Source organism: Pecten maximus, chromosome 1, assembly GCF_902652985.1.
Source record: "Pecten maximus chromosome 1, xPecMax1.1, whole genome shotgun sequence".
In the NCBI taxonomy this organism is placed as follows: domain Eukaryota; kingdom Metazoa; phylum Mollusca; class Bivalvia; order Pectinida; family Pectinidae; genus Pecten; species Pecten maximus.
The window spans coordinates 8,822,829-8,839,248 of NC_047015.1; the positions used below are offsets into that span (position 1 = coordinate 8,822,829).

At 32.5% G+C, this 16,420-nt stretch overlaps 1 protein-coding gene across 4 annotated transcripts in view; it reads right to left on the reverse strand.

Annotated features, from left to right (window-relative positions):
• The window catches only part of LOC117324040, a 37,278-nt gene that overhangs the window by 13,294 nt on the left and 7,564 nt on the right, over positions 1 to 16,420 (reverse strand). The window contains exons 1-5 of one of the 4 annotated variants that reach the window (XM_033879662.1): positions 11,573 to 11,638; positions 5,688 to 5,717; positions 2,474 to 2,633; positions 2,207 to 2,340; positions 363 to 863 (exon numbers count right to left, since the gene is read on the reverse strand). In XM_033879662.1, the coding sequence (XP_033735553.1) occupies positions 363 to 863; positions 2,207 to 2,340; positions 2,474 to 2,603 (765 nt within the window). In that variant the 5' untranslated portion in view covers positions 2,604 to 2,633; positions 5,688 to 5,717; positions 11,573 to 11,638. Of the gene's footprint in view, positions 1 to 362; positions 864 to 2,206; positions 2,341 to 2,473; positions 2,634 to 3,437; positions 3,551 to 5,687; positions 5,718 to 11,572; positions 11,665 to 16,420 lie in introns of those variants that run through there. The other 3 variants (XM_033879670.1, XM_033879678.1, XM_033879655.1) reach the window with 3 other exon arrangements.

Sequence of the window (16,420 nt, forward strand, 5' to 3'; positions counted from 1 at the left end):
AATGGTCAAAACTATAATGATGCATAAAACAGGTTAAGATCAGATATCATGAAAGATATATCTGTATTGCAAATTCCATCTCTATATTTGAAAAGTACATTGAAGGTGAAATTATACATTGTCTTATATTGGTACAAAATGTAGGAAATTTGATCAAATATCCTATGTCTATTGTGATACCATAAATTGCACCATGAAAAGTGACCTTTGACATTTTCTTGTATCCTTGACCTTTGGTCTGAGGTCACTAAAGTATTACAGGTGTTTTAAGAGTTTGTATTTTCGAGTTTTATCATTATATTCAGTATAATGGAATGTTTTTAAAAACTTGCAAGATAAAGCAGGTAAGTTATGTAACCAACCTTCCCACCAGTTGGAGGATACAAAATGTTGTCTTCAAAGTTCATCAAGTTGAGACTGCCTATGTTTGGTACATCATAGCTTGTCAGCTCTTTCTGAGTTGCTGGACTACCTTTAGTTGGTCCATCAATCTCATCCTTACTATTAATATCAATGGGATGGGATAATTCATGATTCTGGAATGCTTCACTCTCGCGTCTGACAAAAGTTGGAGGGTAGGTCACACCTTCCACAGGAGGCCCATATACAGCTGGCTTTATTCCACTGGGAAACAGCCGATTTGTTTCAACAGCTGTGTGATTTGATAACATGTTGACATGAACTGTTGGCTTGCCCTTCCCCTCTGGGGGAAACAGACAGTCATCAGTAATGAGGTTAGGGTTTTCTTGCTTTGGTGCACTTCCAAAGAGATCTGTAGAGTTAGTGGATAACTGATTGCTACGTACATTGGAGGTATGTGTGTGACGATAATCATTAAGAAGATGAAGGCTTGTCTGTATTGTCTGAAAAAAACAACCCAATAAAATTAGAACACTGATAAGTCATTCAGGTCATGTGGCAATATATCTCAGTCATCAAAGGTTAAGGAACAATCTGCCCATATCCCTGAGATTGAGGTTTGACATTTGGACTTCAAAAACAATTACAAGGAAGCAAAACTTACATTGTACATGTAACATTATACATGTACTATGATGTGACACTTTGTTTCCATCCACCTCCATATTTGCTGGGCTAATGGAAATGAAAATATGTGTACTGCTATTATACTAATTTGTTAGCTTTGATTTGTTCTACTTAAAAACCCCCATTACTGAGAACCATGGTCATAGTCAGAAATCCAATTGTCCTTGACCTTTAATATAGACCCAAATGATCTTGACCTTTGACCTTGATCTTTCGTCAGTTGACTTTTTGTTCAATTCAGGCCTTCTTTGATTCTTAATGTCATAACATAATGTTCATCCCTGAAAAATACTAAATTTGACCACAAACTTGAACCTTTGGACCAAGTGTCCTTGACCTCTGGTCAGTTGACTCATTGTCTAATTCCAACCAATTTCTGTTTGTTATATACCATACTTTATCCGGTTACATGTATATTGGATCTCTGTTCAACTGATCTTTTCTCTAATTATCTCTTCTTCCTTTCAATCACTTGATATCAAGTGGAACCTTACATATAAAATCTAAGAAAGATCAATCATGAAATTGAGCAAGGATCCATGAATAATTTTCAGAGAAATAGCGATAATAATCTTCAACAGTCAAAATTCCAAAAGACCACCTGTCATTCAGCTTGTTTACTAATCAGTCAAAGAATAGGACATGCGCAACTAGGGACAAAGGGGAACCTACATATGAATTTTGAGAAAGATCAATAAACAGCTTTCTGAGAAATAGTGATAACAATTTAAACCTCATATGTCAAAATTCAAAATGCTATCAGAAACAGTTGAAGAGGAGCAAATTCCTTGCTTCTTTGAAGTTATATTGTATTTGTTGTCTAGCCATGGATACCTTCAGGTATACAAGGGGATTTAGGTTAGAGTTAGGATAAGAATGTTCAAAAAAAAAAAAAAAAGTCTTTAAAAGAATTACCCCCTACTCTGTACAACATAATCTCTGAGATCTCAGAACTCTGAAATAATCATTAATGTGGATAATACAATATCTTTACAATATACTTGTGTGAAGTTTCATATAAATCTTTTTGAATAACAGCATAACTGAGCATTGAAATTTGTGGCAGAGTTATGTGTACACATCCGATTTCAAGACTGCTGAAATGTTGAAATGAATTTACAGCAATGAAGGATAAAGTTTGGTACTATTGTAGACTTACTTTATTTGACGTTATATAATCATTCTGTGGAGAATCAGAGTGACTATCTGTGTTTTGATGCGAGTTTTGGGTGACTTCTGCTAACTTTTGCTTTAACAGTCGACACTCTTCATCCTTTTCTCTGAGTCTGTTTCCTACAATAAAACACAACACTGGTCGTATCACTCTTCAGCAATTTCTAGTGATAAGCTTTGTTTTTTCCTGCTCTTAAGTAGAGTTACAAATATTATTACAATTGTGACTGAACATAATATAACAGAAAATTACCAAGAAAACTGTAGCCTTGTATTTTTCCTTCCAATGTCTTCTTATGGGCTCGCAACTGTTCCAATTCTGCTTTACATTCCTTAACGTCCACGCCTTGTCCATCACTGCTTTGTACATGCTTTGACATCATATCTCAACTCAAACATTATTGATCATTCCACTGAAATACAATGTACAACATTTTAAGATTTATTGGTGCAAAGGTTCAACACAAAATAATGTTTACAATACTACCCGGTAGTCCCAGTATGATAATCTATCCACCTTACACTACTGTAGCGGAATTAAAATTACCATACATGTACATCATCTAGCTATGTAATTAAAGGGAATATAAACTATTTTAACTACTAACACTACAAGGTACATCACATGTGTCTGCTATATCATGATCATATAGTGGATACTATCCCAGAATTATTGCATCATTACTGAAAATAACCTGTATAATCACTGAATATAGAACAGGTACTGTACATTTCTATTCTTACAGCTTAATAATAAAACTTTATTTCACATATTTAGGAGTGACCAATTCTAATCAACAAAGCATACAAAATAACAGATATTATATATATACAGAGAGGTGTCTGGATAGTGTATGGTATTTCATCACACATGTAAGATAATACTGGCGGATGAACAACTAGATAAAACTGCACATAGATATTTTAATGTTATGCCAGAGGGTATAACAAAGGCTTGTCTAGATTGTTCGACTAGTTTAACAATAACACCATTGGAATTACAATGATTAAGATATAAGTAAATATAACACTGGATTGGAATGATATAATAATCATTTATAAACAGATGAAAGGCTCGTGTATCTATGTAACCTTATAGCTACAGTAGTAGGCCGTACTACTGTTACTTAGTACTGTACAGACAGAAACTATTCATATCTACGAAGTCATCAGTCTTAACAACTAACTAGTTACAATATATTCACTTAGTGACTTACTGAACAGAACGTGTGAGGCGGACTCAAACACTGGCTAAAATAGAGATTTGCAACTTATGAACAGTTATCTTACCAAAACAATTGACGTTTTTTTAAGTAAAACTAAATTTGAGGAATGTCCCATACAAACGAAACAACTTTTAGATAAAAGTAATTTATTCCTTGTGGAAACTTCCCCTACCACTTTTAATTTATTTATCATATGTATATTTTACATGGGCTGGAAAGTTACACAATACTTAAATAATTTTTTCGAAATTGCCATATTTTGAAATGTTATTACACAGGGCAATATATCACAACGTAAATATTGGAAATCCCCTAGTATTCGGACGTGTTCGGTTACTTCCGGACTCGGCCAAGAGGCCAACATGGGGTAAATATTGAGGCAATATTAGGTCTGCATTAATTGTTGGCTTAGGAAACCCCATATACAAATTCTACCAGTTACAAAGTAATAAATGTTTTGGTACAATTAAACCTAAACGATTGTTCTGGAACACAGCCATAGATGTTTCTTTTGAAGTGATCAACCCGTCGTAGTTCGATTCGAAAGTCAACTAGCACAGCCTAGCGGAAAGAAATAGTACCAAGGCAGGTAATTCAATCGACAAGGATAAGGGCTATAGGCTTTGTTCAGCATCAAGCGATAGACCGAAACCTATTTGCTATCTTTCCTATTTTGTTGAAATAAGACGTTATGCATCAAAATTCACAAATTAAAGTTGCCAAGTAACAATTTAAACAAAATCAGATTATATCACGAGAGAAGACACTGATTCGGAAATGATTGAGTAAATTAAGTGAAAAATAATCATTATTTTCCATTCTGAAAATAGCAAGCCGTTTTCGAAAAAGCGACGTATAAATCACAAATATATATACTGTTATATCTATACTGTATACGTCTCTGCAGAGACCCTTTTTATAATAGATAGTTATATACCCGCGTAATCTGTTTTGGACTTAACTAGTTTATATGTTTGTAAAAATACCTACAAATAAGTTTTAGTAATTATTGTTAACGTTATATTCACAATGATAAAATTTCACTTCTTGAGGTTATCTTTTTTATCATGGTGAGTGTTGTGTTTGATGACACAAATAAACGTGACTAATTCAACCTCCATATACATGTTAGCGATAATGTTAGTCCTTTTTTCACATACAAGTTCAGTGAGGAATACTGTATGGCTGTCTAAGAAAAAAATACTATCGTAAGATACGATATAAATTTACAACAATACTATCGTAAGATACAATATAAATTTACAACAATACTATCGTAAGATACAATATAAATTTACAACAATACTATCGTAAGATACAATATAAATTTACAACTATGCTATTTACAGAATTAGTACCTTTACAGGAACATAAAGATTCCAACGAATCTACTGTTATATGGTGATCCATATCTTTACTTGTCATTATTGTATAAAAGGACTTTTAAATGACCAGACTTTTGTTGGACCTTATCCACCAAATGAATTATGTCGTTGCTGTCTTCTTCCCGCCAAAACTTAATAACACAACGTATTGTGATAGAAATATCATTGCTAGAGATTCCTGAAATTTGATCGGTAACTTGATACAATTCATGATTGTCTTCTCTAATGGAATGTGACGTTTCAAAATTTGTAACCTACAACGTGTAGTTTTCATTGAAAATGTTCATTTGAATATACAATGTGTTCTATGTTGGAAACCGATCATCAGATACTGAAACAGTTTACGTCATTAAGATGACAATTTTCTTTCAAACTGATACTCTTCATTGCAGATGGTCCGCTTAGATGTGAAAACAACACAGTTAAGTAAAATTTAATCTTCTGCATACATCTGTCAATTTCTGCATGCAGATTTTAAAGTCATTTTCTGAATATGCGTGTACTGAACAGCCCATCAACTTTTTGTGTAGTGATTTTTCCTGTGAGAACAGAAAGGTTGTAAGCCATTCTCGTTACAGTGATCTTTAAATGGTTATTTCCAGAAATATATACAGAAGTTGTCTCATTTTTGTGTGTGCTTATCTTTACAAAGACAGAATCAACACTGGACTGAATGACCATTGACTTTTAAGAAAGGTCGACTTCTGGAATGAATGCATTTGGGCATTTTGAAATGACCAAGTGGATTTTTTGTTTTTGTTTTTTGTTTTCATTGATATGCTTTCTATCTTAATTCTGAACCAAGCATGGATGTTATACGTACATCCTAAACATTAGGAGTGAATATACGACTCACCAGATGCCTTTATGCCATCCATGTCCATTTCTGAAATGACAGATATGTTATATAGTGACTGACAGACATGTACAACAGTTCCTGCCTTTAGTAATACTATGTAACGTTGTTGCCATCAATAACATCACTTTTTATAATGCTGGAAATATCCTTTATATATCAGTGGATATATCCGTTGTTTTTATGAATCCCTCATATACTGGTGGATATATCCGTTGTTTTTATACATCCTTCATGTATCGGTGGAGATATCCGTTGGTTTTATACATCCTTCATATATCGGTGGATATCTGCTGTTTTTTTTTTTATAAATCCTTCATATATCGATGGAGATAGGTTTTTTTTATGAATCCTTCATATATCGGTGGAGATATCTGTTGTTTTTTTAATCCTTCATAAACTGATGGATATAATTGTTTTTATAAATCCTTCTTATATCGGCGGAGATATCCGTTATCTGAATTATCCCTCATAAATCGATGGAGATATCCGTTATTTTTATACATCCCTCAGTAATCGGTGAAGATATCCATATTTTAATATCCCTGAGTTATCGGCGAGATACCCGTTATATCTATACATTTCTCAATAATTGACGGACATATGTTATTTTTATACAACTTTTTCATATTGGTGGAGATATCGGTAATTTTTAAAAATCCCTCATATATCGATGGATATATCCGTTATTTATGAATATCCCTGATACATCGGTGGAAATATCCGCTATATTTATACATCCTTCATATACCGGTAGGGGATATCCATTGTTTTTATACATCCTTCATGTATCGGTGGAGATATCCATTGTTTTTATACATCCTTCATGTATCGGTGGATATCTCAGTTGTTTTTTATACATCCTTCATGTATCGGTGGAGATATCCATTGTTTTTATACATCCTTCATGTATCGGTGGAGATATCCATTGTTTTTATACATCCTTCATGTATCGGTGGAGATATCCATTGTTTTTATACATCCTTCATGTATCGGTGGAGATATCCATTGTTTTTATACATCCTTCATGTATCGGTGGAGATATCCATTGTTTTTATACATCCTTCATGTATCGGTGGAGATATCCATTGTTTTTATACATCCTTCATGTATCGGTGGAGATATCCATTGTTTTTGATACATCCTTCATGTATCGGTGGAGATATCCATTGTTTTTATACATCCTTCATGTATCGGTGGAGATATCCATTGTTTTTATACATCCTTCATGTATCGGTGGAGATATCCATTGTTTTTATACATCCTTCATGTATCGGTGGATATCTCAGTTGTTTTTTTATACATCCTTCATGTATCGGTGGAGATATCCACTGTTTTTATACATCCTTCATGTATCGGTGGAGATATCCATTGTTTTTTATACATCCTTCATGTATCGGTGGAGATATCCATTGTTTTTATACATCCTTCATGTATCGGTGGAGATATCCATTGTTTTTATACATCCTTCATGTATCGGTGGAGATATCCATTGTTTTTATACATCCTTCATGTATCGGTGGAGATATCCATTGTTTTTATACATCCTTCATGTATCGGTGGAGATATCCATTGTTTTTGATACATCCTTCATGTATCGGTGGATATCTCAGTTGTTTTTTTATACATCCTTCATGTATCGGTGGATATCTCAGTTGTTTTTTTATACATCCTTCATGTATCGGTGGAGATATCCATTGTTTTTATACATCCTTCATGTATCGGTGGAGATATCCATTGTTTTTATACATCCTTCATGTATCGGTGGAGATATCCATTGTTTTTATACATCCTTCATGTATCGGTGGATATCTCAGTTGTTTTTTATACATCCTTCATGTATCGGTGGAGATATCCATTGTTTTTTATACATCCTTCATGTATCGGTGGAGATATCCATTGTTTTTATACATCCTTCATGTATCGGTGGAGATATCCACTGTTTTTATACATCCTTCATGTATCGGTGGATATCTCAGTTGTTTTTGATACATCCTTCATGTATCGGTGGATATCTCAGTTGTTTTTTTATACATCCTTCATGTATCGGTGGAGATATCCATTGTTTTTATACATCCTTCATGTATCGGTGGAGATATCCATTGTTTTTTATACATCCTTCATGTATCGGTGGAGATATCCATTGTTTTTATACATCCTTCATGTATCGGTGGATATCTCAGTTGTTTTTTATACATCCTTCATGTATCGGTGGAGATATCCATTGTTTTTATACATCCTTCATGTATCGGTGGAGATATCCATTGTTTTTATACATCCTTCATGTATCGGTGGAGATATCCATTGTTTTTATACATCCTTCATGTATCGGTGGAGATATCCATTGTTTTTATACATCCTTCATGTATCGGTGGAGATATCCATTGTTTTTATACATCCTTCATGTATCGGTGGAGATATCCATTGTTTTTATACATCCTTCATGTATCGGTGGAGATATCCATTGTTTTTATACATCCTTCATGTATCGGTGGAGATATCCATTGTTTTTATACATCCTTCATGTATCGGTGGAGATATCCATTGTTTTTATACATCCTTCATGTATCGGGGGAGATATCCATTGTTTTTATACATCCTTCATGTATCGGTGGAGATATCCATTGTTTTTTTTATACATCCTTCATGTATCGGTGGAGATATCCATTGTTTTTTATACATCCTTCATGTATCGGTGGAGATATCCATTGTTTTTTTTATACATCCTTCATGTATCGGTGGAGATATCCATTGTTTTTATACATCCTTCATGTATCGGTGGAGATATCCATTGTTTTTTTTATACATCCTTCATGTATCGGTGGAGATATCCATTGTTTTTATACATCCTTCATGTATCGGTGGATATCTCAGTTGTTTTTTTATACATCCTTCATGTATCGGTGGATATCTCAGTTGTTTTTTTATACACCCTTCGTATACCGGTAGGATATATCCATTGTTTTTACACATAATTCATATAATGATGAATCTCTCATATATCGGATGATATCTCCGTTGTTTTTATGAATCCTTCATACAGCGGATGAGATATCCGTTGTATTTATAAATCCTAATAAATCGGTGGAGATATCTGTTGTTTTCATACATCCTTCAAATATAGGTTTAGATATCCGTGGTTTTTATGCATCCTTCAAATACTGGTGAAAATATGCGTTGTTTTTATGAATCCTTCTTATACAGCTGGAGATATGAGTTGTTTTTAAACACCCTTCATATACCGGTGAAGATATTTCTTTTTAAAACATCCCTAATATATCATTGGAGATATCCGTTATATTTATATATATCCCTCACACATTATATATTGTTGGAGACTTGCTTTATTTTTGGAAATCCCTCATTTTATATATCTCTGATATATTGGTGGAGATATCCGTTATATTTATATATATCCCTGATATATTGGTGGAGATATCCGTTATATTTATATATATCCCTGATATATTGGTGGAGATATCCGTTATATTTATATATATCCCTGATATATTGGTGGAGATATCCGTTATATTTATATATATCCCTGATATATTGATGGAGATATCCGTTATATTTATATATATCCCCGATATAATGGTGGAGATATCCGTTATATTTATATATATCCCTGATATATTGGTGGAGATATCCGTTATATTTATATATATCCCTAATATATTGGTGGACATATCCGTTATATTTATATATATCCCTGATAGATTGGTGGACATATCCGTTATATTTATATATATCCCCGATATAATGGTGGAGATATCCGTTATATTTATATATATCCCCGATATAATGGTGGAGATATCCGTTATATTTATATATATACCTGATATATTGGTGGACATATCCGTTATATTTATATATATCCCCGATATAATGGTGGAGATATCCGTTATATTTATGTATATCCCCGATATAATGGTGGAGATATCCGTTATATTTATATATATCCCTGATATATTGGTGGAGATATCCGTTATATTTATATATATCCCTAATATATTGGTGGACATATCCGTTATATTTATATATATCCCCGATATAATGGTGGTGATATCTGTTATATTTATATATATCCCTAATATATTGGTGGACATATCCGTTATATTTATATATATCCCTAATATATTGGTGGACATATCCGTTATATTTATATATATCCCTGATATATTGGTGGACATATCCGTTATATTTATATATATCCCTGATATATTGGCGGACATATCCGTTATATTTATATATATCCCTAATATATTGGTGGACATATCCGTTATATTTATATATATCCCCTGATATATTGGTGGACATATCCGTTATATTTATATATATCCCTGATATATTGGCAGACATATCCGTTATATTTATATATATCCCTAATATATTGCTGGACATATCCGTTATATTTATATATATCCCTGATATATTGGTGGACATATCCGTTATATTTATATATATCCCTGATATATTGGCAGACATATCCGTTATATTTATATATATCCCTAATATATTGCTGGACATATCCGTTATATTTATATATATCCCTGATATATTGGCGGACATATCCGTTATATTTATATATATCCCTAATATATTGGTGGACATATCCGTTATATTTATATATATCCCTGATATATTGGTGGACATATCCGTTATATTTATATATATCCCCGATATAATGGTGGAGATATCCGTTATATTTATATTTATACCTGATATATTGGTGGACATATCGGTTATATTTATATATATACTGATATATTGGTGGAGATATCCGTTATATTTATATATATCCCTGATATATTGGTGGACATATCCGTTATATTTATATATATCCCTGATATATTGGTGGAGATATCCGTTATATTTATATATATCCCTGATATATTGGTGGACATATCCGTTATATTTATATATATCCCTGATATATTGGTGGACATATCCGTTATATTTATATATATCCCTGATATATTGGTGGACATATCCGTTATATTTATATATATCCCCGATATAATAGTGGAGATATCCGTTATATTTATATATATCCCTAATATATTGGTGGACATATCCGTTATATTTATATATATCCCTGATATATTGGTGGAGATATCCGTTATATTTATATATATACCTGATATATTGATGGAGATATCCGTTTTATTTATATATATCCCTGAAATATTGGTGGACATATCCGTTATATTTATATATATCCCTAATATATTGGTGGACATATCCGTTATATTTATATATATATACCTTATATTTAATAGATAATTAATCACATCCAGAAGAAATCCTACTCTCTCTAGAGACTATATTCAGTTTCTAAATTTTGGTCTTAAAATCGATCTTCTTCATTGGTTTGGTGATGATTACAATTATTTCTTTACCGTGGATGTGTGGTGTCGGGGATGTTAGATAGGACTGGTAAATCAAACAACAACCCTATAGTATTTAAATAATCTTTTGATACAGATGTAGAAAGTCAATACCATAGCTCCCTATAGAAACAGATACGTTCCTTACATCACCATCTAAAACGGAATTGCCTCGCCCTGGTACATATTACATCATGTGAACTCTGAGTTATAACTATTGTTGTATAGGACACACAGTGAGGATGGTGCTCGGACTATGTTTTACAAATGGATTTACTATTGACACTGACCATATTATAGATTAGTTAAATGATATACTGCGTATTTATGTAAGTCTGTGATATGTGAGGGAGCCCGTGGTATCACCCTGTCGGTCAATCAGCCCCGTTTAATCATGAATACCGTGTTATATAGTATAAAGGGTATTAAGAGTTGTACTTTCTCGACAGAAATGATATACAAAAAGATTTAAAACATAAAGTGAGCAATCCCTACCTCAACATCCAACTGGAGTGAACGACTGATACAGTCAACGTTGTCAATATACTGGGGTTTTCCTTGTAGGGAATTCCCCCTTCCTCTTCATTTCAGAATTAATTTTGGCTCTAAGTAGGATATACTGGAAGGCTTTCTACTGCACGTCAAATTAGTATAAGCTATTTTGTGCAAATATAACTTGTATTTCTAACATATGAGGAAGGGGGGTGTGTGTGTGTGTGTGTGTGTGTGTGTGTGTGTGTGTGTGTGTAAAAGTTATTTGATCTGAACGAACGTTCGCCAGCCAAACTATCCACTGTGTCATTTAATGTATTGTAGTGAACCATATCTAAATAGTATGTACGTCATAAATTTCGATTTGTGATTTGGAATTGGTTATTGGAGGTAATACCACTAACTCTATCTGGAGGGAAATAACCGTAGTATACGAGAATGGTTCTGATTGGTCAGGTCAATCTCCAGGATATTATACAGTCACGTCCTTGTTGTTTAGCATTAATGATTAGACTACAGAACAGGATCGCCCATCGATACTGATTTATGTGAGATAGCTACACTGTAGGCTTATCCATCGATAACGAACACAACCATTAATGATGGTGGAGCATAAATAATGCCTGGTTTTCTGGTTTTAGTGTTAATATCAAACGTTGTCGGTAGTGTCGTATGCTGTTATAATTGTAGGTATATCACGTGAATCGAAAGTAGATTTAAATTTCAGGAATGACATCGAATAATAACGGACATCGAATGGAAATGTAATTTTTCTTCGACATACATGTAGAACAGGAAATGGTGACTGCCGTTAGGAGGTCATATATAGATATTGAGTCTAGATGCGCATGCGTCTATTTAACATTTCAAAAATAATGTGCAAATTAGATAATAAAAAAAACATAAAAAAATACTCTGTAAGGGACAAGTTTTTGTGAATCATAGCTTGGAAATTGACTCGTCGTTATCAATAATCTTATGATGCTATATTTATCTTATATGATATAAAATATGAAATACTCATGTAATATATGAGTCATCTGAAATGGAAATTAACAAGCTATATCCAAGTTTCGTATGGACGATATTTGAAACAACATGTCTGATAAAACATCTTTGATACAACATGTCTGATACAACATGTCTGACACAACATATACATGTATGATACAACATCTGATTTACGCTATTACACAATTTCACAAAAAGCGTACGAGGAAATGTTAAATCACTAAACGGAAACAATGCCATCACGTGTCAGTTTATGACTCAGTGGTAATAACCAGTCACATGACATGCACGGTTTCATTTTCCTCAAGTTTTCATCGCTCTTAACACGCTCATTGATCCAATACTGACTCAATCCATTTTTATATACGAACTCGTAATCACCAAATAGATGATCTAATATCACAATAAATTATAACAGCACAATAGATTCGATGTAAACTGATTTTTATAAACGAACTCGTTATCGCCACATGATAATTATTATAATAATTTGCGACAATCAGATTTTTATATAACATTATCGCCACATGATAATTATTATAATAATTTGCGATAATCAGATTTTTATATAACATTATCGCCACTGAATTTTAATTTGCAGCTGTTAGGTATATTTTCTAGTTTTGTTAAATCTCTTGAAATTGAAATTGAAGTAAACTTAGGTAAACATTAAAACTACCATAATACAATCGAACAGGACATGCAGATGTACTTATTCATTACCAAACAATGTACTTGGGAAACTATGAAATGTTTCAGTTATATTTGTTTCTATCACAATCAAGGGAAAGAGTTTGTAAACAATAATTGTATAGTGAAAGGATGTTCCAATGTTCCAATAAGGCCTTCTGTATACTAATGTACGATATCAACCCTGCTGTATATAATAACTACAAACCAAGTATGCCATACTAACTACAAACCAAGTATGCCGTACTAACTACAAACCAAGTATGCCGTACTAACTACAAACCAAGTATGCCGTACTAACTACAAACCAAGTATGATGTAATAACTACAAACCAAGTATGATGTACTAACTACAAACCAAGTATGATGTACTAACTACAAACCAAGTATGATGTACTAACTACAAACCAACTATGCGGGAGTAACTACAAACCAACTATGCCGTACTAACTACAAACCAAATATGATGTACTAACTACAAACCAACTATGCGGGAGTAACTACAAACCAACTATGATGTACTAACTACAAACCAACTGATGTACTAACTACAAACCAAGTATGATGTACTAACTACAAACCAACTATGCCGTACTAACTACAAATCAAGTATGATGTACTAACTACAAACCAACTATGCCGTACTAACTACAAACCAACTGATGTACTAACTACAAACCAACTATGATGTACTAACTACAAACCAACTGATGTACTAACTACAAACCAACTATGATGTACTAACTACAAACCAACTATGATGTACTAACTACAAACCAACTATGATGTACTAACTACAAACCAACTATGATGTACTAACTACAAACCAACTATGATGTACTAACTACAAACCAAGTATGATGTACTAACTACAAACCAAGTATGATGTACTAACTACAAACCAAGTATGATATACTAACTACAAACCAACTATGATGTACTAACTACAAACCAAGCATGATGTAGTAACTACAAACCAACTATGATGTACTAACTACAAACCAAGTATGATGTACTAACTACAAACCAACTATGATGTAGTAACTACAAACCAACTATGATGTACTAACTATAAACCAACTATGATGTAGTAACTACAAACCAAGTATGATGTACTAACTACAAACTAACTATGATGTACTAACTACAAACCAAGTATGATGTACTAACTACAAACAAAGTATGATGTACTAACTACAAACCAAGTATGATGTACTAACTACAAACCAAGTATGATGTACTAACTACAAACCAACTATGATGTACTAACTACAAACCAACTATTGACGCTATATTTGCATTACAGTCCTTAATTAATCGAAGTCTAAAACATAAGAAACGATTATATTGTTGTTTTATTGATTATACAAAGGCATTTGACTTTATTAATCGACAAAACATGTGGTTCAAATTAATTAGAGAAGGAATTGACGGAAAGTTGTTAGTGTTAATTAGGTCATTGTATAACGATGTAAAATGTTGTGTTAAGCATAATGGCTCACTATCTAATTATTTCAATTGTAATAACGGATTGTTTCAAGGGGAAATTTTATCTCCTTTATTGTTTTCATTATATGTAAATGACTGCAAGATGCAATTTTTAATTGACAACTGTCCATCGATAGAAATTCAAACTTTAAATCTGTTTCTACTGATGTATGTAGATGACATGGTGATTTTTTCAGAAACACCAGAAGGCCTACAAGATATGTTAAATTCATTAGAAGTATATACAAAAAAGTGGGATCTAACAGTCAATACAAATAAAACAAAAGTACTTGTATTTAGAAATGGTGGTATTTTGAGGAACAACGAAAATTGGACATATAACGGATGTCATTTGGAAATTGTAAACGAATTCAATTATCTGGGTATTTTGCTAAATTACAATGGGACTTTTAGAAAAACACAGCAAAAAGTAGCAGATCAAGGGAAAAAAGCTTTATTTTCAATTTTGAATGTGTGTCGTAAAAATTATTTTAATATTGAAACTCAACTATCAGTTTTTGATACATATGTTAACAGTATTTTAAGTTATGATTCAGAAATATGGGGCTTTCATAAAGCGCCTGATGTTGAAAAATTACATACTTCATTCTGTAAACAATTACTCGGTGTACGGAAAAATACTTGTAATGCTATGGTTTATTTAGAGCTAGGTAGATATCCATTGACATTATTAAGGAAATTAAGAATTTTTAAATATTGGATAAAAATAATAAACACTGATAATTGTATTTTAAGATCATGTTATAAAGACATGTTAGAGCATAATGATAAATGGGTATCAAATATCAAGAACGAATTATATAGAATAGGCCTAGGCTATATATGGCAAACAGAAAATATTGACAATATTTCTTACATTGTAATTAAAGACAGACTTTTAGATATTAACAGACAGGATTGCATAGAACAAATTAGAACATCTTCAAAGGGATTTTTTATACATGTCTTAACAATGAATTTGGTATTCAGGGTTATTTGAGAAAACCATTAGGGAAAGGGTACTTAAAAGAAATTACAAAAATTCGACTGTCAGCTCATGATTTAAATGTAGAAAAAGGTCTTTATCAAAATATCCAGCGACACTTGAGAATTTGTTCTGTGTGTAATTTAAATGATGTCGAGGATGAATTTCATTTTATTTTAAAATGCCCATGTTATTCTGATATTCGTAAGAAATATTTGAAAAGTTACTATTTAAAAAACCAAGTATGTTGAAATTGATACAATTATTTAACGGGCAAAATACCAAAGAATTAGAAAAATTGGCCAAATACATCAAAGTGGCAAATGTCAAAAGAGCTTCTTTAACATAGTTATGCTCTCCGAGTATATTGTCTCTGGCACGAATTTATGTTTTTTGTGTGTTTTGTCTGATATTGGCAATGTTATGTAAAATTTGTATATTACAATGCATGTACATGTATATGATACTGATGAGTCGGAAGACTCAAAGTCAATAAAGAACTTGAACTTGAACTATGCCGTACTAACTACAAATCAAGTATGCCGTACTAACTACAAACCAAGTATGCCGTACTAACTACAAACCAAGTATGATGTACTAACTACAAACCAAGTATGATGTACTAACTACAAACCAAGTATGCCGTACTAACTACAAACCAAGTATGCCGTACTAAC